This window comes from Chlorocebus sabaeus, chromosome 7 (assembly GCF_047675955.1).
Source record: "Chlorocebus sabaeus isolate Y175 chromosome 7, mChlSab1.0.hap1, whole genome shotgun sequence".
Classification (NCBI taxonomy): domain Eukaryota; kingdom Metazoa; phylum Chordata; class Mammalia; order Primates; family Cercopithecidae; genus Chlorocebus; species Chlorocebus sabaeus.
The window spans coordinates 36,259,597-36,282,458 of record NC_132910.1 but is presented as its reverse complement, the minus strand read 5'-3'; the positions used below and the strand labels follow the sequence as shown (position 1 = coordinate 36,282,458).

The window sequence follows — 22,862 nt, the reverse complement described above, 5'->3', positions numbered from 1 at the left end:
TTTGGTATATTAGGTTGGTGGGCTTTTCTCCTAATGCTTAAACTGTTTTACTCCTTCTCTTCTTGCTTGTATGTTTTAGATGAGAAGCCCACTAAAACGTTTATCCTTGTTCCTTTATTGATACTGTTTTCCCTCCCTGTTATCCCCCTACCTCATCATGCTTCCATGATTTTCTCTTTATGTTTGATTTATTGCAGTTTGAATATAATATGCCTACATATAGTCTTTTAGGTATTTATCATGTTTGCATTCTCTGAGATTCCTGTATCTGTGGTTTGGTGTTTGTCATTAATTTTGCAAAGTTCTCAAAGTTCTTTGTCATTATTACTTTAAATATGCTGTTTTCCCCTTCTCTCTTCTCTTTCTGGAAGTTTCTGTTGACCTGTCTTCAATTCACTGACTCTTTACTCAGCAGTATCCATCTGCTGTTGAGCCTATCAAAGCATTCTTCTATCTGTTAGAGTGCTTTTGATTTCTAGCATTTCCTTTTGATTTTTTTTTTTTTTTTTTAAGAACCCTGTTGGTATGGTGAAAGTATGGAGGAAGGGAAAATGTTTTATAGTCTTGTTACTAAATATCAGTGTTTTAGTGGACCTGGACTCTGGGCTGTGACCTTCCAAGTGTTTCCCCTGGGCTTTGCTTCCTTTATTCTTTCTTTGCCCCCTCTTCCTGGACCTCAAGTGAGACCAGAAGGCTAAAGGGGCTGGAGGGGAAGAAATGCCCTTCCCCCAGGAAAGACAAGGCTCTGATAAAATCTTTCATCCTGCAGTGTAGGCCTTTGTTATGGAGAATACTCTGAGAGCATTTCACAACGATTACTCACTCTTCCCCTTCTCTGGTAGAGCCAGGGAGGGGATCTTTCTCAGATCCGTGAAAACCTACTGTGATTGGAACCCTGGAAATTTGTGGTTCTGGCATTTCTCCCTCTCATGCTAGTCCACTTTCACCTGCCACCAATTTGTCCCAGTTACCATTGAGGTGTTCCTACCAGTTCATGACTGCAGAGACTTCTGATCCAGGTAGGCTGATTTTAGCTGTGACTCTGGACTTCCGGGGTTTGTTTGCCCTGCGACCTCAGTTCTTTAATGGGCCCAAGAAAAGTCTTTGAGTTAAAGTTTATCCAGTGGTTTCTTATGTAAGAACAGGAGATGACTTCAAAGCTCTTTACATTTTGGTGCTAAAACCCTTATTTTGTTTTTTATTTAACTTTTCTTTTCATATTAATACATGTTCTTTTATCGATATTCCATGACATGGATGTACCATGAATTACCTATTGATCTGTTAAAGGACTAGATTGTTTCCAGTTTTTTCACTATTGAAAATGATTACAATAACATAATGCGGTAATTTACATTGTATGACATCTTTGTGATCTGTGTGAATATTTCTACAGGATAACTTCTTGTTGACTTATATGTGTAGTAGTTTCCATTTTACTTAGTACTTCTTACTGTCTATGAAGAGAAATCCTATTAGTTTTACCAAACTACTGATAAAAAAATTGTACTTTGTTTTTATTTGCATTTCTTGGATTAGTGATTTTAAGTACCTCTTCATATATGTTGTGTAGTGTTTTTACTGGGAGTAGTCTATTTGTATTCCCTGTCTACTTTGCTGTAGGGTGGTTGAGTCTGAGTTCCATGGATATCCTAATTATTAATACTTTGCTGGAAGGTCTGCAAATATTTTTTGCCTATTTGTTGCTTATCTTTTAACTTTGTGGTATTTTTGGTCATAAGTCTGTCTTTTTTTTCCCTTTTAAAGATTTACCCTAAAGTATAAGTATTCTTTTTATATTTGCTGCTAATATTTTATTGTTTGTTTACATACAAATCTTTACTCTATTTGGAATTATTAGTTTTTATTTATGGAAAGAAGTATAAAATAATAACTATATTATAACCAGTCTACAGAATTATAGAATTTTCTCTGTAGAACCCAGCAACCCAAAATTAGAAAAGAAGAAATGATGTAGCTGGATTTTTGGAGGTATGAATACATGTTGAGAAGGTGTATAGGCCAGGAATGCAGGGGGCGTGAAGATGCTGATGAGAATTAAATATGGCCTCACCTCTGGGAGAAGTCACGGGATAAATGATTCTAGTGAACACCGCAGATTCAGTGATGAGAAAGGGGAATGGATTAAAAGATTATCTCACAGTGAGATTTTGGAATTTGAAATGTCAGAAATAAATTCCTAATGATGCCAAGATCTGGGATATATCTGTGTTAGTTTTAGGTCAGCTGAAGTGCATCTCGTTCCTGAGCTCACTCTCCCTGTACTGTGCCTTCCACTGAGGATAGTGGGCAGTGATTACCGAGCTAAATGACCTGAACTATAGGTTAGCAAACGTATGTAGAATGCACAACTTGTCAGTATTATGCAGTCAGATTTTATAGAAGTATTGTGTTATAAGAATCCTTTTGCATGTCTTTTATACAAAATTTTAACATCATATGTATAAAAACTCAGAGAATGCTGGTGATCTCAGATCAGCTTTCAAAAGTTTATTTATTCCATAATATAATTGAATTAGACTTTATTAATCATACCAAGTAACCTAACTGCCTTTTAACTATTAAGATAAATCTACCTTTAGGGCTTCTATTAGAGGTTGCAATTTCTGCTCCCAAGATAGCAGTGGAAGCTGTAGTAGGAAGGGTTCCAGAAAGGCAGCAGAGAGATTTCAACAGTTGCTATTGTAAATTATATGTAAGTGAAGTATTCTTAAATGGAGGTGAGTTGCTTTTGGCTTTGGCATATGTTTTTCTGTATGAAAAGAATTAAGCACACCAAAAAGTGTTTAAAGAAATGTGAGAAATTGTGCGGCTCAGTGTATATATAGTATGATGGGTCCATAGACTAGACTAATCTTGTAATATCATAGTCTGGGCTAAAATATGATAGTGACTCTACTTGACAGACAAAAAACTTAATGCTTCAGAAGGTAGAAATTTTAAATTCAAATTCAGGACTATATCTAGAACTTGTTTTTGTTTGTTTGTTTTTTACTGTACATATTAGATTGCTGGTTTATATACCCAGTTTGTTGGGAGCATCTGAGTTTTGCCTTTATCCTTCAAAAGTATAAGAAGTTTGCCTTTACTTTTCAAAGTGTAAGGAAAAATAGGATTTTCCAGAAAGATTAAGAAGAAGAAAAAAGAAAAACCTCAGTAATTGCTTATAATTCTCTGATGAAACTGTAAGATTTCACTTAGTCATGTGAGGTTACATTATATTTATTGAATGTAGTGAGTGTGTTTTGTTTCTTCGCTTATATAATTAAAGAGTTAGGAAAGTTATTTTAAGTTTTCATCAGAGCTACTCAAATGCAGCTAGTTACTTGACAAATATATTTTAAAAATTTAGCCTATTTACTTGGTCTATACCCATCTATGATTTAAGTAATGGAAAACTGTTTAAATGATTTTGGGTGAGCAAGTTTAAAGTGGTTTTCTCTTATTAACATAAGAGATTAGATTAAGAAATACTATCTGGGTTTATTGCAGTAATTATCTTATTGTTATTTAAATAACCCCCTGCTGGCAGTCCTAACATTATTTTTTCTTATGAAACCAAATAGGGTTTGTATTAGAAAGTCAGTTCTTATACACAATAATCTTTATAAATATTTTGAAAACCCTTACTAACATTAAAATTAAGCAAAAATATTCTTCTGTGGTTTGTCCTCCTTATTTTGCATATCTTTTCTTTATTGTTTTGTAAACCTCTTATTCTACATCCAACTAAAAAATAAATTATTCCTTAATTTTTTGTGTCATTTTGCAAGTCTCTAAAACATAGTACTATATGGGCTTATAGTATTTCCTTTGCTTTGCTTGTTTAAATAACTAAAAATGCATATAAAAAATTAAATGTTTCATGATCAAGGTGAAGGAATAAAAGATAACATTTATTGAATGTAACTAGTATGCTTAGCATATTACAGAAATGATGTTATTTAAGTTTTACGAAAAGTTGATGAGGAAAGATTTTATAGATGAAAGAAACTCAAGATTCAAGGGTGTTTAGAGCCTTTCTCCTGAAGTTACCTGATTTACTATATGGGCATGTTTATAAAGGTTTGCTAAGTGCCTATTCTTTCTACTCTTTCACTGCCGAAGAGTATTTTAGACATGTTACTTGTTCTGAATTATGTTTTAAATGTAAACATTTAAATGTAGCCAAAGCCATGGTTACCAGAGAGCAGGCCTGAAGTGTGAGATGTCCAGGTCCTTGACGTTTTCTACAAAGAACTAGACAAAATGCACACGCAGTGAAGCACAAGTAATGAAGGAATGAAGCAGCAAAAGCAGGGATTTATTTAAGCGAGAAAGCACTCTACAGGGTGGGAGTGGGCCCAAGCAAGCGGCTCAAGGGCCTGGTTACAAAGTTTTCTGGGTTTTAAGTCTTCCTTTTGAGGTCCTATCAGCTATTCCTTATCTGGATGAAAGATTTGGTCCATGGCTAATTAAAGGCTGCGGTGAATTGGTGCCCTCTGCGGATGAAGGAATGGCCTGAGCTTGGCCCGCAGCCCATCCAGGGCACTTTCCCCTTCCATCTAAGACGTAGTGGAAAGGGGAGGGTTAGGGAGAGTAGCCTTTGATCCTTTGCTTCTCGGGCCTGGGGAGATGGGGTATTTCCTTATGGTTTAGCTTTTGGAAGTTCCAGATCCAGGTGTTTTCCTTTTGATCCAGCTTTGGGAAGTCAGCACGAATTGGCCTTAGATCTCTTGCCCCCGGACCTTGGTGTGTAACTTTGATTCAGCTTTAGGAAGTCAACACAAATTGTCCGTAGATGCCTTGTCTGCAGACCCTATTCTGTCCCACCGTGGTTCAGAAAACTGATATGCTTAAGTGTTACTTGGTACATTAGGAGCAAAGGAGGAATCTGATTTTTTTTCCCCATCATTGAGATTATCTGAGTAATTGAGAAGTACCAGTAAACCCACTGAGCTCCTGTTAAAAAAATTATTTATTCTGGCACTTGGTTTTGAGACAGGGTCTCACTCTGTAACCCAGGCTGGAGTACAGTGGCACGCTTACGGCTCACTGCAGGCTTTATGTCCCCAGACCCAAGTGATCCCCTCATCTCAGCCTCCCTAGTATCTGGGAATACAGGCATGCAGCACCATGCCTGGCCAATTTTTGTATTTTTTGTAGAGGCGAGGTTTTGCCATGTGTCCCAAACTGGTCTCAAATGCTTGAGCTTAAAGGATCTGCCTTCCTGGGCCTCCCAAAGTGTTGGAATTTCAGATATAAGCTATTGTGCCTGGTCTCTGGCATTTGTAAAAGAGCAATAAATCACACTTTATTCAAGACCATCATGATAGATGTAGGGATCATTCCAGTGGAGTTTTGCAGTGAAAGGGAGAGATTGGGCTCAACTTGGAAAAGAACAAGGAAAGGCAGGCATGTTATAGCCAAGTAGCAGTGTTGGGGTGCAGGGGGCAGTCAGTGGATAGAAAATTACTAAGAGGAAACATTGGGGCTTCTGGCTAAACTGACCTAACAAGATTCTTGCTGAAGGCAGGCCAGGGTGATCAGACATCCATTACCTAGAGGATGGTGGGAGATGTGGCCACTCAATCAGATATTAGAATGGGGATTCTGGCTAAACTGACTTAGCAGATTTTTAATTGGACAATGAAGAGATAAACACTGAAGGCCAAAAGCCAAGCCTGGTTGAGAAGAGAGTTCAGAAGAACCTAACTAGAGTTTGGTCAAGGAGAGAATCTTTGCCACTTTTGATTGTTTGGTGTGTATCCTTTGTATCTGATAAAATATTAAATAACCATATTGCAATAGCTTGGTTATATATAGTGAGATAATATTTGTCATAATGTGATCATGTGTATTTTTAAAATGAAAATGAAAGTTGAGGCCAGATGTGGTGGCTTATGCCTGTAATCCCAGCACTTTGGGAGACTGAAGCAGGCGGATCGCTTCAGCTCAGGAATTTCAGACCAGCCTGGGCAACAGGACGAACGAAACCCTGTCTCTACAAAAAATACAAAAATTAGACAGGCATGGTAGTGCATGCCTGTCATCCCAGCTACTAGGGAGGCTGAGTTGGGAGAATCACTTGAGCCCAGGAGTTTGAGGCTGCAGTGAGCACGGTGATTGCACCAATGCACTCCAGCCTGGGTGTGAGAGTGAGAACTAGTTTCGAAAGAAAAAAAAAAACAGATTTATGTGTTTCAGAAAACCCAAGAAAGATTATTTTCACATTCTGATTGTTACCTGATGCTAAATAAATAAACCTGCTAACTAGAATCACAGTTTCCAAGGATTTTATAATTTAAAATTGATACCTCAATATAAGTAAGCCTGGTGAAGGCCACTTAACTGGGAGTTGAAAGACCTGGATTCTCATCCAAGTTCTTTTCTGCTGTCGTACTTTGAGTGAGTTCTTATCTTGGGGGCTTCTCTTAAAGGTAGGAAGCAATCCCATTTGCAATAGCAACAGAAAAAATGCAATTCATAGAAATAAACTTAATTGAAGAAGTGAAAGACTTGTACACTTCAATAAAGTGTTGATGAAGGACATTAAAGAAAACATTGATAAATAAAAAGATTTCTTTTGTTCATGAATTGGTAGAGTTAATGTTGTTGCAATGTTCATACTACCCAAAATGATCTGTAGATTAAGCATAATCCTTATCAAAAATTCCAATAGCATTTTTTTTTTTTTTTCATGATGGAGTCTTGCTCTTTCACCCAGGCTGGAGTGCAGTGGTGCTATCTTGGCTTACTGCAACCTCCGCCTCCCAGGCTCAAGTGATTCCCTGCCTCGGCCTCCTGAGTAGCTGGGACTACCGGTGTGTGCCACACCTGGCTAGTTTTTTGTATTTTTAGTAGAGACGGGATTTCACCATGTTGGCCACGTTCATCTCAAATTGCTGACCTCAGGTAATCTGCCCACCTCGTCCTCCAAAAATGCTGGGATTATAAGCATCAGCCACTGCACCTGGCCTCCTATAGCATTCTTTACAGAAATAGAAAAAAAAATCTTGTGGAACCACAAAAGAACCCAAATAGCCATAGCAGCCTTGAACAAGAAGAAAAAAACTGAAAGTACCATATTTCCTGATATCAAAATATATTACAAAGCTACAGTAATCTTAATAGTGTCATACTGGCATAAAAACAGACATATAGACCAATGAAATGGAATAGAGACATGAGAAATAAATCCATGCATTGACAGTCAGCTGATCTTCAACAAGGGTGCTGAGAACATGGAATGGTGAAAGATAGTCTCTGTAATAAGTAGTGTTGGGGAAACTGGATATCCTTATGCAGAAGAATAAAATTAGACCTTATTTTACACCATATACAACAACTCACTCAAAATAGACTGAAGACTTTAATATAATACCTGAAACCAAAAAGTACTAGGTAAAAACGGGGAGAGCCTCATGATATTTGGTGTAGGTAATGATTTAAGTACATAAGGGACTCATGCAACTCATAGCAAAACTCAAATAACCTGATTAAAAAGTGAGAAAGCACCTAAATATCTAATAGATGTGTGAAAAGATGTTTAGTATTAATAATCACCAGGGAAATGCAGATCAAAACCACAATAAGATATCCCCTCACACCTGTTAGAATGGCGAGAATGTTGACCAGAATGTGGAAAAGTGTTGGCCAGAATGTGGAAAAAGAGGTACTCTTGTACACTGTTGGTGGGTATATCAATTGGTATAGCCACTTTGAAAAACAGTTTAGAGGTTCCTCAAGAAATTAAAAATAGAATTATCTTTATGATACAGCAATCTCATTTCTGGGTGTATTTCCAAAGGAAATGAAATCAGTATCTTGAAGAGATGCCTGCACTCCCATGTTTGTTGCAGCACTAATCACAAAAGTTAAGATACGGAAACAATGTGAATGTCCCTTGACAGTTGAATGATAAAGAAAATGAGATATGTATGTGTGCATGTGCAGCCTACACAATGGAATATTATTCGTCCTTATAAAAGGAAGTGCTGTCATTTGCAACAACACAGATGAACCTTGAGAACGTTATACTAAATGTGAAATAAACCAGTCATGCAAAGACAAATACTGTATGATATCAGTTACAAGTGGAGTATAAAATAGTCAAACTCACAGAGATACTGGTCAAGGGATAGACAGTTCTGGAGATCTGATGTACGGCAATGTGACATTGATAGTTGATAGTGTATTGTATACTTGATATTTGCTAAGAGGGTAGATATTACATGTTTTCACCACATATTTTATTTTTTGAATGGTGACTATTTCAGGCGATGGATATATTAACTTGACTGTGCTGATTATTTCACAGTGTGTGTGTATATCAGAACATTGTTGTATATCTTAAGTGTATGCAATTTTTATTTCTCAATTTGTACCTCAATAAAACGTAGGATAAAAAAATGGAGAATTTTCTCTTCACTCCGTTTTTGTGAGTTGGAATCAAGAGCAAATGAGATGTTCTGTAAGTTCCTTGAAACTCATTCTAAAAACAGAGAATGATTCTTGACCTTTTAAAAGATAATTTAGACCCCTTTGAAAGCTGAGAAATTCTGTTAGAAAAAAAAATTTTGAAGTGTTGGAGTATCATGAATCCCCTAAGTCCTATCCATAATCTCTAAATTATCAACTCAGGGTAAGGAAAAGGAGCAGAACTATACATAATCTAAAATGTTAGCTAATTTATAAAATTTTCATAGTTCACTTCAAATTTAAGTTTTGCTCTGGGGGTTTCCAGGACTTTAAATACCAGCACATATTAAGTTATTTGAATATATTTGTTGAAATATATATTTGGAAGACATATTTTTCAAGAATAAGATACATTGGACACCTTTGAACTGTACTAACTTTTGTTATTTTGCAGATTAACTGCTCATCCCAGCCCTTTGCCTATGTATTAGCACTGTTTCCAGCAGTTGGGCACTTGAGAATGTGCTGAGTGCTCTTTGCACAGTAGTCATTGAGTGCAAACAAGCCATTGGCAGAGTTGTAGGCACAATTTGTCTGTCTCCTCTTCACCTGTGATGAATCACATCCTGTCCCCCTGTTAGCTACAGTGCCTCAGCATATGCCTATAGTCAAATATGGAATTCACTCAAAATTCTCAAGGGCAAGTGTGTTTGAAATTCTTCTTATAGTTTTAAAAATCAGTAGGCAAATGTTTAGTAAATAAAACTCTAACCTTGCTGTAGTCCTTCGTTTCTTAAGAAATGGCATACTGGCTTATGTGGTTCTGTAGCAAAATTAAAAATTAATCTCAGTTGATGCCTGCTTTTCTATGGATTAAAAAGCAAATGGCCCTTCATCCAAATTCTACATACCCAGAATGTCCTCCCACCCTTCCTGGTTCCTTTTATAAGATATCCTGTTTTTGTATCTAGACTTAGCCAATTACTGGCATTGTTAGTAGTGGTTAAAAAGGGGTAATGATGCTTTCTGAAAGCTTATTGTTATTGATTCTGTATATACTTTAACTCAGTGGTTAGTTTGTGTATTTTTTTAACTGCAGCCTCCAGCAAGGGATACATTTTGCATTATGATTCAGTACACATTCATACACCTTTATCTGAAATAAATATCATGAAACAAGTTATTCTTTTCTTATCTTCTATTTTTTTCTATTCTATTTCACTTCTTTGAAAAATGCGCATCATTATCCACTAAATGATTTAACATGACTTACCGAACTATAGAAAGTAGTCTTCAGTCACATGATCATTTTCACTATCCTTTTATGATTTATAAGTTAGGATATTATTGTGTTTAATGTGCACATTTTAATCTATAATATATACTGTTCTTCAGGTACTCAAGGTATACTTGAATTTTCTAGCAAAAGAAGTAATTATAAATTAAATAACTAAAAATAGAAAATGTGAGGTTTTGGGGTTTTTGATTGTCTTCGATGTTTTGAGATTAGGATAAAGTTTGTTTTTTCATTAATTTTACATTAACCATTAAGAAGTCTGTTAATAGTAAGTTTTGTGATCCCTTTGTGTTTTTATTTTATTTATTTATTTATTTATTTATTTATTTATTTATTTAAAGACAGAGCCTCTGTCGCCCAGGCTGCAATGCAGTGGCGTGATCTTGGCTCACTGCAACCTCAGCCCCTCAGGCTCAAGTTATCTTCCCACCTCAGCCTCCTGAGTAGGTGGGACTATAGTCACTACCATACCTGACTAATTTTTGTATTTTTAGTAGAGATGGGGTTTTGTCATATTGCCCAGGCTGGTCTCAAGCTCCTGAGCTCGAGCCATTCGCCTGCCTTAGCCTCCAAAAGTGCTGGGATTGCATGTGTGCACCACTATGCTTGGCGCCTTTATTTTTGAACGTGATATGACTAAACTAATTGGAAACATTGTTACTTGTCTGATTAATGTTTTACATTTTATACAAATTGTGGCAGAGTGAGTAGGAACTTCCAGTGCTATGATTAATAATTTGTCCTTCGGGAGATTCATCAAATTTTGCTTCTCTGTCTTTTCTGTTTAAAGAAGTAGAAAGATATATTTTAGACAGAATTTTCTATTTTGCAAATTTCTTATAAGCTCTTACATGCATGCTTGACCTAGTCAAGATGATGATGTTTTGACTGTTCACGTATTGACATTTTCCAACAGAATTAGAAGTGTGTCTCACCAACCAGCCAAGATGAACATGGTGAAGAGGATCATGGGGCGGCCGAGGCAGGAGGAGTGCAGCCCACAAGACAACGCCTTAGGGCTGATGCACCTCCGCCGGCTCTTCACGGAGTTGTGCCATCCTCCCCGGCACATGACTCAGAAGGAACAAGAAGAGAAACTGTATATGATGCTGCCAGTGTTTAACAGGGTAAGTCCAGGTTGCCAGACACACACCTTCCAGGACTGGGAGGCACTACAAGAATCTGAAGGTTACTGGTAAGCCATAGGTAGAAAAAAATGATAGGATGAGTTAGTTTTTAAGAAGTTTGCTGTTCTTGTTTCATCTTTCCAGTTTGCTATAAAGCAATGTGAAACTGGTCAGAATAAACTACATTCAGTGAGACTTTTTGATTTTTAACAGGTAAAGTGCAAGCTGTGAACCATTGTTTAAAATGTCCCTGTTATGGTTGAGTTTTGGAAGAGGAATAGATTGTAAATTATCAATTGTGTTATTTCTGTTATCTTTTAAAGTGATGATTTTATTACACCAAATGGTACAACTGCCCAAGCCCTTTGTACACTTTAAAAAGTCATTACAATTTGCTATTGTTTAAGAGATACTGTAAGAGGATGGTTATAGGCTATAGATAAACCAAATAAAGTTAATGTTGTAATATATTTTGTAAATTACATGTAGCAAACTTGTTGGGTATTTTTAAAATAACTTTTTTTAGGCCAGGCGCGGTGGCTCACGCCTGTAATCCTAGCACTTTGGGAGGCCAAGGCAAGTGGATCACCTGAGGTCAGGAGGTTGAGACAAGCCTGGCCAATATGGTGAGACCCCATCTCTACTAAAAATACAAAAATGAGCCAGGCATGGTGGCAAGTGCCTGTAATCCCAGCTATTCGGGGGACTGAGGCAGTAGAATCTCTTGAACTCGGGAGGCAAAGGTTGTAGTGAGCTGAGACCACGCCATTGCACTCCAGCCTAGTGACAAGAGCAAAACTCTGTCTCAAAAATAATAATAATAATAATTTTTTTATGTGTATCAAAAGTTCACAAATACATCATTTAAAAAAATCAGATAGTTTCACAGGCTTATAGGTGCTCTCCCGCTCTTCACCACTAATTGCTGTTGCCATGACGGGCTTTTAAATAACATATTTTTACTGCTGTTGGTTGTGTAGTTTTCATTGACTTCCTACTGAGGAATATGAGAATTAGCTTTTTTACTTCCTCTCCCTCCAAACAGTAACATACATACATACACTCATTCATACACGCTGCCCTCCTCATCCTTTCCCTATTAGTTATGCTGCTTGTGTAAGCAGTAATCAGTGTTTGCTCTCTACTGATAGTGGTGTAAATTTAAATTTATTCAAAGATGAACCTTATATTATACTACCTTTATTATTCTATTATTATAGAACTTGTTTTCCTCAGACTTCAGAACTGTCTCAATTTCTTTCTCTCCATGTCTCTGTTTCTTGGTTTCCCTTCTCTCGCTCTTTTTCCTCCTCCTCTTTCTCCCTCCCTCCCACATTTTCTCTGCCTTGCCCTGTCTCTGTCCTTTTCATCCTATGTCTCCCTGCCTTCCCCTGTTTCCATTTCTTTCTTCCTATCTCTGTCTCTCTATGCTTTTGATCTCTCTCTTCTCCATCACTGTCTTTCTCTGTCCTCCCATTTCTCTCTTTATCTCCTCTCTGTCCCTATTTCTCTCCCTGTCTCTGACTCTCCCCTTTCTCTTTTTCTTCTCCTGTGGATCTCCCTTTTTCCAGATCTATCTCCATGCCCTTGGCTATGCCTTTCTCCACACCCACCCCCTCACCCTGTGCCCCAATCTCTAACTGGCTCTATCCCATCTAGTCTCACTTCTTCTCTATATTGTTTTCTCTGTTCATCTATCTTTCTGTATGAAATTTTCCAGGCTCTTCCTTTTCTCGTTTTTTTTTTTTTAATTTTTTGTGGCTTCAGCTTAAGCCTTCTTAATCTGAAAACTTGTATTGTTCAGTCTGGGTAAATATTCTGAAAGATTTCTTTGAGAATATTCTCCCCTGTATCTTGTATGTTCCCCCTTTTCTGGACCTCTGTCAATCAAACGTTAGCTCTTTTAGAGTAGTGTTGTGCTATTACTATCCCAGTTTTAATTTCCTTGAATTCTTTCTTGTTTTACTATTACTATTTTATTTATTTATTGTTTTAGTATGTCTCATGTTCAGTAGATAGACTATCACTTAATCTCCAGTGTTTACATATCAGTGTTCTTATCTTTGATTTGCGGTGATATCTCTCTTCTTCCTCTTAAGGAACTAGACTTCTAGTTGTCTAATGCACTGGGGAGGAACAGTCACCTTCAGTTTCTGGGCCGTAAAATAATAATGTCAACCTTATTGGGTTGTCGTGAGAGTTAAATGCAGATAACATACTTACAGCACTTAATAAGTGTGTCCCAAGAAATGTGTACCTATTATTATTGTATCTATTATTGTTTTTATTACATGAATCTATTATTATTTTTGTTGTTGGGAATACTAGTGAAAGGGAATGAGTGAGAAAGAGAGTTGAAAGGGGGCAATAAAAGAATTGATTAGTATTGTCAGCTCAGTGAAGGTTGGAGATGATAAATTTATACTAGACCTTATCTGTACTGGCCTGTGTGAAAAAGTAGAGAAAGCAGTACCTGATTTATTGAGATTGAGGTTTTTATATGCTGGTAAGGCAGAAGGGCAAGAGTGCAAGGAAGGTTAGTTCACATACCACCCATGAGCTTGTGTTGGATACAACAGGAAGAGGATAGAAACGTTAATGCATTTAGAGAATGTACATTTCCTTACTTATGGAATAATAGGATAGATTATCTGCCAAGAATGATAGAGGGAGGAGATGGTAGAGTAGGAACATGAGAAGAGGTGGGAAAAGGTTTAAAATAGCTCTTTTAAAAATAGGAGGGAGAACTATGGCAAGCCATTGTTTTAAGCCCTATTCAGGGAAGTTACTAATTTTTATTACGGGGAAGTTAATTTTTATTACCCGGAAGTTTGTTTTGTTTTTAAATCTTATTTTTGTTTTACTTTAATGTCATGATGTGCTGTTGGTTACTGAGTAGTTTGAGGTAATTTCCTTCTCTCAGACTTAGGAATGTTTACAAGGTAATGAGAATGTTTAGAGCAGTTAAGGGAATTGTTCTTGGCTATTAATGTGAATTATTAAGTAATATCCTACATATGTATGTATCCCATGTATTTCATCAGTTAGGCTTCCACAGTCTACTAGACTAGAAGAATCTTAGGAATGTTTGTTTTTTTAATAAGCAGATATGAGATGCTTTAATAATTATTCTCTATCTATTTATAATGTTTGACTTAGTTGTCTTACGTCCTATGTTTTTGTAAGTCTCATTAACTATTAACAAATTCTCTCAAAAGTTTTTAATTGGTTGATTAGAAACACATGTGTATGTAATGCTTTAAACCTGTAATATAATGAGTGATTTGAATATCACAAAGGTTCAGTAAACTCTTAACTAATGAAAAGATAGAAAGTTATATCTGTACTGTTGTGACTAATTTGAAAAATGTTTTTAAAAAAATTCTTATTCATTGGATATAATTAATAAACTAAAATTGTTCTTAGACACCATTTCCATTAAATTTAGAAATATGTAGCCATATCTATTTAACATTTGGCCATTTGTGCTTGAACATTCTTCACTAGTGAGAAATACCTGTGGTGAGTGAGTAGCTCAGTATGTCGCTAGAGCCAACCAGTTCTTACCATGATTTCTAAAAAGGGATTGCGGTGTTGATTGTGAGACTTTGCTTGATTAGAGCTAAATGGTGAACAAGCTGAAATAGACATGGACACCTAGCTACAGACTAGTTAGACATGGACAACTAGCTACAGACTAGTTTTTAAAGTATGCTTAATAGTGTTATTTCAGTGCATCATTTTTGCCTTTGAGAGACATGGGTTGGGAAATGACATGTATTGAGTCTTTTCTGGGCCAGGTCTCATGCTGGGTTCTCAAAATGCCTCCTGTTTTCTTCATTACAGTCCTACAAGGAGGCTGCTGTTATCTTCCCTCTTACTGATTTGCTCAAACTGAAAGATTATAGTGAAGTCTGAAAATAGCAGAGTAATATTTATTCAGCATTCTTAAAAATAATTAACCTTTAGTCCCAGTACAAAAGCTGACAAAAGAAAATATTTGGTTTAAACTTGTCAAAATGAGTAACATTTTAGTTGTCTAAAAATTCATAACTGCCACTGTTAATTACTGTAGTATTTGTTATATTTTGTTGTATATTTTTAAAATGTAATGTTTACCAGTTAGATCTTCTGTAAGAAACTCTCCTTATTTTTTAACTTAATTCCAATTTATATTTGAGAAGCATGTAAATGTAATACAGTGTCCTTTTTAAATCCCTTACAAATTATCATTACTTTTAAATTTGTTGGCTTAAGAGAGAGGTCACCCAAACTTAGAACCAAATAAGAGAGAGATCAGAAGGCAGACAGATGAATTATTTTGTTGCAGCTTTATTACTTATTATGTAATACTAATACAGTTGATACTGGAGAATGTGGCTTGGGTCTGTGCAATAAAGGACTTGCTGAATTCAGTCCTGAAATAGTCATGTTTACTTACCCAGTCACTGGCAGAACTGGACAGTCGCAGGCCACAGCCAGAGCAGATGAGAATGCATATTCTTATGAGGCAGGCAGAGCCCAAAAGGAGAGGACGGGACTGAGTTAGGCGTTCTGTTCTTCTCAGACTCTCATCTGATGGTCCTTCTTAGAACCAAAAAGAGCATAAGATAAATCTTTCCTTAATCATGTATATTAATTGATAAGAAATCTTAACTGATTTACCATATGAAATAAAGCAATTACATCTTCATTGTTAGTTTTTTAACATTGTTATTTATAGCAAATTATTTTAGGACTAATGATGGCCAATAGTCTGACTTAATTTTAGATGTAACACATATTTAGGAAACAAAAGCCTCCATTTTAAAAAATTTTGTAAACATTCCAACCTCTCCTTTATTAGTCATATTTAATATATTTTTATTGAATAGCACCATTCAGTAACAAGTATATATTGAGCCTTTTTGAATGCCATTAGACAACATCATTAATTTGTTTTCCCTGAGTGCCAAAAATGTTTGGTTGAAGAGGTGCCAGGAAATCTTCTGAAATCTATTTAGGTGGATATTAAAAATGATTATTTTAAAAATAAGTCAAACCTTGCTATTTTTCTGTAAAGATGAACACTATGCAAAGTTACAGTGCTAGGGTTCATGCACAGTTTGGGAAAAATATAGTACTGAGTGATTAAGAGCCTGGCTTGAAATCAGATAGATGTAGTTTTAAATTTTGTCTGGATTACCTCCTGTTTTAAGTTAACTTCTCTAACTCTTAATTTCTTAACTGTAAAATGAGGTTACTAGTAGAACCTATTCTGTAGGATTTTATGAGACTTAAATGACACCAAATTCTTGAATAGTGCTAGGCAGATTTTAAATGGGTATTATATGGTAGTAGTTGTTATTTCTAGTGAATTTGCAAGAAGGCATTTTTGTTCTTCAGTACTTTTTTTTTTTTAATCTGTTATGAATTTCACATATCTATTCTAGAATCAGCCCTTCTGAGTTGAATGTGTTACCTGTTCTCTTGCCCAACTTTCTTCCTCTGCAGAGCCAGAAATTTTTTGTCGTTTGTTTGAGACCAAGTCTGGCTCTGTTGTTGCCCAGGCTGGAGTGCAGTGGTACCATCTTTGCTCACTGCAACCTATGCCTCCCAGGTTCAAGCAGTTCTCATGCCTCAGCCTCCCAAGTGGCTGGTACTGTAGGCATGTGCCACCACACTCAGCTAAGTTTTATATTTTTAGTTGTCATGGGGTTTCACCATGTTGGCCAGTCTGGTCTCAACTCCTGACCTCAGGTGATCTACCCACCTCAGCCCGCCAAAGTTCTGGGATTAAGACGTGAGCCACTGTACCTGACCTAGAACCAGAAAAATTTGACAAGTAGTCAGTACTCCCTGAGAGTGAGCACACCTTCTGACACCCAGCTTCATGCTGCATCCTCTTTGGCAAACATTTATGTAAATGATGGAAGCATTGTATAGTTTCAAGAAATGCCACTACTTATTGAAAGTAGTGAAAACATACCTAATACTTTTAGATTTAATTTTTTAAGTCAATCACAAAAACTACACTGTTTTCTTTGCTACCTTATCCATTCAATATTATCTGCAATGTCAGATTCATGCTTTAGTTCCTCTATCCCTCCAATCTTATCTTGTACCATTTTTCCTTTTAGACAAAATGCCCCAGCTTTATCCGCCTCCTTTTCATTACTCTATACCCCAAAATCAGTCTCACTTTAAGGTCTTTGCACAGCTCTGATCTCACTGACTGCAACCCTCTTTCCTTGTCTCTTTGGATTGTAACTTTTACTCATTAGTCAGTATCATCCTTTGGCAGCAGTGTCACTTCTTCAGAGAGAACTTTCCTGACAACCTTCTTCCCACCCCAGGCATTCTCTTTCAGCCACCCTGTTTTACTTTCTTCATCATACTATCTTTAAATATTTTTAAGTTTAAAATCAACTTATTTACCATTGGTCTTCTGTGCTAAAATGTCCTGTGTTTCATGAGCACAGAAATCATATTGTTTTATTTACCTTTGTATTCAGTACTCTTCTAACATTGCCTAGCATATATACTAGGAAGCCAATAAATATTTGTGAGTGAATAAACCGAATAAACCTTATTTAAGAAGCAATGCTTGTTCATTTCAGATTAGCAAATATGACATAGTCTTCTTCTGTAGTACTGATTTTGAGTTGGTAAATTCAAGCCAATTTTATTTATCTTGTGAGAAAATTTATTAGAGGAAATAAAGCAGTAAACATCAGGATTTGTGTAAAAAGTTACTGGCATTTTCAACAGCATACTATTTACCCAGCACGAAGATTGGTTGAATAATCGTATCTTACAACTGTTCAAGAAATGAACTATGCTTCTGTTTAGTTCTCCTAATAACTCTTAGCAATAAAATACCTCATACTAATTCTTAGGAGCAAAATATACATTGATACACTCTGAGTAATAGGAATATTATAAATACCTTCATTAAAAAGCTATGTACTCAGCCGGAGACTTGGCTCACATCTGTAATCCCAGCGCTTTGAGAGGCCGAGATGAGCGGATCACCTGAGGCCAGGAGGTTGAGACCAGTCTGGCCAACATGGTGAAACCCCATCTCTACTAAAAATACAAAAAAAATTAGCCGGGAGTGGTGGTGGGTGCCTGTAATCCCAGCTACTCAGGAGGCTGAGGCAGGGGAATCACTTGAACCCAGGAGGCAGAGATTGCAGTGAGCCGAGATCGTGCCATTGCACCACTCCAGCCTGGGCAACAAGAGCAAAAACTCTGTCTCAACAACAATAACAAAAGGCTATGTACTCGGCCGGACGCGGTGGCTCAAGCCTGTAATCCCAGCACTTTGGGAGGCCGAGACGGGCGGATCACGAAGTCAGGAGATCGAGTCCATCCTGGCTAACCCAGTGAAACCCCGTCTCTACTAAAAACAAAAAACGAGCCGGGCATGGTGGCGGGCGCCTGTAGTCCCAGCTACTCGGGAGGCTGAGGCAGGAGAATGGCGTGAACCCGGGAGGCGGAGCTTGCAGTGAGCTGAGATCCGGCCACTGCACTCCAACCTGGGCGACAGAGCGAGACGCCGTCTCAAAAAAAAAAAAAAAAAAAAAAGGTTATGTACTCATCTCTGAGCACAGGTGGAATGGCTATTCAAACATGTGTCATTATTAGGCTTCTCAATTTTTATCAGTCTCCAGTTTGTTAAAGAATAGAGGTTTCTGGCCGGGCGCAGTGACTCATGCCTGTATTCCCAGCACTATGGGAGGCCATTGTGGGCAGATCACTTGAGCCCAGGAGTTCAAGACCAGCCTGTACAACATGGCAAAATTCCTATCTCTATTAAAAAAATAGAAAAATCAGCTGGGTGTGGTGGCGGGCACCTGTAATCATAGCTACTCAGAAGGCTGAGGTGGGAGGATCACCTGAGCTCAGAAGATTGAGCTAACAGTAAACCATGATTGCACCACTGCATTCCAGCCTGAATGACAGAGTAAGACCCTATCTCAAAAAAAAAAAAAAAAAAAAAAAGGCAGAGGAGGGTTATTTAACAGGTAACATAGATTATTTAACAAGTAACACAGGTTAATTCTAAGCACACAACATTTATCAAAATCTCAGCAGAAAAAAAATGTGTTTGTTGAGGAAGTATTGAAAAGCACAGTTTATTTTTTGAGATTTTTACAAATTACTCATTTATCAAATTATTGAACAGACTAAGTGTTTGGATAAAAGGATACCCTTGTAGAATTGATTTATTGTTTTAGTGTTTTCAACTCAATTTGAGGGAGGTTATAAGAAACGTGTGTAAGAAACACATTTTCTATTAGAAGGATATCACATTGTTTGTTATATCCTTTTATTGACATATTTGGAAGGAATCGTTTATATTATGCAGTAATCCCTCCTTACTCAGGGCTTTGCTTTTCATGGTTTCGGTCATCTGTGGTCTAAAAATATTAAGTGGAATATTACAGAAACAAACAATTCACAAGTTTGAAATCTGACACCATTCAGCTCCATCCCTCCCGGGATGTGAATTATTCCTTTGTCCAGTATATCCATGATGTATGGGCCACCTGCCCAATAGTCACTTAGTGGCAGCCTCAGTTATGAGACCTACTGTTCTGGTATCAAGCTGCTTGTTTTCAAGAAGCTCTATTTTTCTTAATAATGGCCCCAAAGTGCAAAAGTTATGGGGATGGTAACTTGGGTATGCCGGAGAGAAGTCTTTCCTTTAAGTGAAAAGGTATAAGTTCTTGACTTTCTAAGGAAAGACCAAAAACTGTGTGCTGAGGTTTCTGAGATCTGTAATAAGAAGGAATCTTGTATTTGTGCAATTGCAAATAGTATATTGTTACAATTTTTTTACTTTGTTATTAATTATTGTTGCCAGGCTCTAACTGTGCCTAATTTATTACTTAAACTTTATCACAGGTATGTATTGTGGTAAAAAATATAGTGTTTATGGAGTTTGGTACTGTCCATGGTTTCAGGCATCCACTGGGGTCTTAGAACTTACTTCTCACAGATAAGGGGGACTAGTGTAATATGAGGAATACAAGTACTTCCTTAAATATATATATTTTTCATGCTAAGGACATTGCGAATGATGTGATTGATCAGGTTTTCTCTTCTGTATCTTTGAGCCAAAATTTGTAACCAATACATGGAAAATATAGAGGTCTTTCTGGTCTTAGATTTTTATTTAGTTTTCTTTTCCAATCCATCTCCCTAGCTGGGTCTTTTATTTGCTTGTTTCTTTTGTTTTCCTTCTTAATTTTAGTTTATGTTCTCATGTTCTCCTTCAGTGCTCCTTGAATATTCTCTAGAATTTGGTTGTGAGGGCAGTCAACATATAAATAAACAACCATATTTAGGGAGCATTACTATAAAAGGCAGAGTGCTGGCTTGGGAGAATATGAAGATGAGTAAATTATGTTTTCTCCTTTTGTAGTGACATTTCAATAGGTAATAATTATATAAAATACTGTGTAATGAGTGTTAAAAGGGAGAGATACTATAATAGACTTAGAATATAGAGAATTTCCTTTCAGCTATAAAGAATATTCTTTAAAATAATACCTCAGGATACATCTAGTTATATACCCATTAAAATACCATTTCTTTTTTTATGATGGTCTGTCCAGGTTTCATTTTCTCAAATTCTCTTTGCTGAACCCATACCCATTTATTTTTAAAAATTATTTATTGTGGGCATAACATAGTGGCTCACACCTGTAATCCCAGCACTTAGGGAGGCAGAGGCATGAGGATAGCTTGAGCCCAGGAATTTAAGACCTGTCTGGGCAATATAGCAAGACCCAGTTCTCAAAAAAAAAAAAAAAAAAAAAAAGATAAATAAAATTAAAAATAAGACTTATTTATTCTAAAGCTCATTTATATTAAAATTTGTATAAAAACAAGTTTATTTCATGACCCTCCTATTTATTTTCTTTTTTCTAGTTTTTTTGTAACAGTCTTGTTTTGTAAATTATTGTGATTAGAATGTAGAAATTCTGAGATATGAAATGAGTTTAGTGAATTCCGAAGTCAGCCTGGGATTTAGCAGTAGATCTGCTTTTCACCATCCAATATGCCTGTACTCCATCAAAGATCCTTTATAACTTTTCTCTAAATTCTCAAATTAGGTTTCATCAGAAAAATGTTGGCCAGACGCAGTGGCTCATGCCTGTAATCCCAGTACTTTGAGAGGCTGAGGCAGGCGAATCACCAGAGGTCAGGGATTCAAGACTAGCCTGGCCAACATGGTGAAACCCGTCTCTACTAAAAATACAAAAATTAGCCGGACGTGGTGGCATGTGCCTGTAGTCCCAGCTACTTGGGAGGCTGAGGCAGGAGAATCACTTGAACCCAGGAGGCGGAGGTTGCAGTGAGCCAAAATCGTGCCACTGCACTCCAGCCTGGTCAACAGAGTGAGACTCTGTCTCAAAAAAACAAAAAAAAAAAACACAAAAAAAACACGTTACAATTTCTAACGTTTTTAGTGAGATTGATTCAAATTTTATCAATAATGTCTAAAATAAATAGATTTCATTTATTTAATCATTTCTTCAGCAAACTTATATGTAAAAGGAAATGTGGCTAGATATGTGATTTATTGAAAGTTGTGTTTCCAGCATATTAAGATTCGAAGTAACTGTGTAGGTAGACTTTTCTGGACTTGATTTTCAAGTCATACCACACTTCAAAATCCACAAAATAAAAGAAAAATGTGTCAGTGCTTCATTAACTATGTCTTTTCTTATCTACAGGTTTTTGGAAATGCTCCGCCGAATACAATGACAGAAAAATTTTCCGATCTTCTGCAGTTCACAACACAAGTCTCACGACTAATGGTGACAGAAATTCGAAGGAGAGCATCAAACAAATCCACAGGTATTTTTACAGTAGCCAGCAAAAACTGATTTGTTTGAATGAACAGACAGTTCTGTAAAAGTCCCATTAAAATTAAATGGAAAACAGACCTTGTTCTCAGCACATTAAGTATTAAGTTCATTTACCCATTCCCTTTCCCTTTCTTAGAGTCACATTCTTTTCCTGGTTTCAGCATCTTCAACTCTCGAGTAGTTCTACTCAGGGCTACTCTGCCTGGACCACTACCAATTCCACCCTAACCCTTTAAAATACTCTCTGTTTCCCTTTGAACAAAATACAAATTCCTCAGCATGAAATTTAAGGCCAAGCTATCATCTGGTCTTTTTTTTTTTTTTTTTAAAGCATACACTGCTTCTATTGCTTGTTTTCTGTATTTCAACCAAATCCTGCTGTCCGTAGTCTTCAAACATGTTTATTCTCTTATTTTAATCATTAGAATGCTTCACTGAGGAAGGAGAATCTTTTCCTCATTTCAGTATGTCTAAATGTCAGCATGATTAAGTCATGCTTCCTTGGTGAAATGCTTTTTGATTTCTTTAGGCAAAGAAACATTTTTCTCTTCTGAACTACTGTTTTTCTTCTCAACCTCCTGGGTGGTCATTGTGCATGTGTCTTGATCTTCGCCATAGATCATAAGGTACTTAGGGTTCTCTGTCATCTGTAGTAGTTGCTCTCTAGGCCAGCTGCACAGCTGCCATTTTAACATCACTATTCACATTGTCCTGAGATGCCTTTTCATTTCTTTTGGATGGATTCTTTTTCCTGAATCCCTGATTTTGGTAGTGCATCTTTTCCAGCAGCTTCGTAAAAAAGGATGCAGGGGAGTTATCAGGGTTTTGTTCTGCTTGTTGTTTTAGACATACCATGAGTTAAACATTTTTTGACTATTGCTGTAAAAAATGGATTCTTTTCTCTTCTTTCACCTGACAACCTTTCAGCTGCCAGGACTTAGAACAAATTCCATTACATCATACAGCATGATTATTATAGAAAAGGAAATTTATTTAATACAAAACCAAGGGTCAATAAGAGAAAAGAAGACACATGTCTACCACTCTCATGATCTCACAGATAAATGTGTTGGGGAGATGCGTTGAAACGCAGCTGTGGTTTACGTTTAAATGGAGAGACACTTTCCTTTCCTCCTCTCTGTCCCCCATTGT

General features: G+C 36.7%; 1 protein-coding gene across 11 annotated transcripts in view; it reads left to right on the top strand.

Moving 5' to 3' along the window:
• WDFY3 (WD repeat and FYVE domain containing 3) overlaps positions 1-22,862 on the top strand; it is a 308,566-nt gene that overhangs the window by 105,750 nt on the left and 179,954 nt on the right. For all 11 annotated transcript variants that reach the window (XM_073017468.1, XM_007999124.3, XM_007999126.3 and 8 more), the window contains 2 exons: positions 10,635-10,845; positions 21,576-21,699. In XM_073017468.1, coding sequence (XP_072873569.1) covers positions 10,666-10,845; positions 21,576-21,699 — 304 coding nt within the window. In that variant the 5' untranslated portion in view covers positions 10,635-10,665. The remainder of the gene's footprint in view (positions 1-10,634; positions 10,846-21,575; positions 21,700-22,862) is intronic.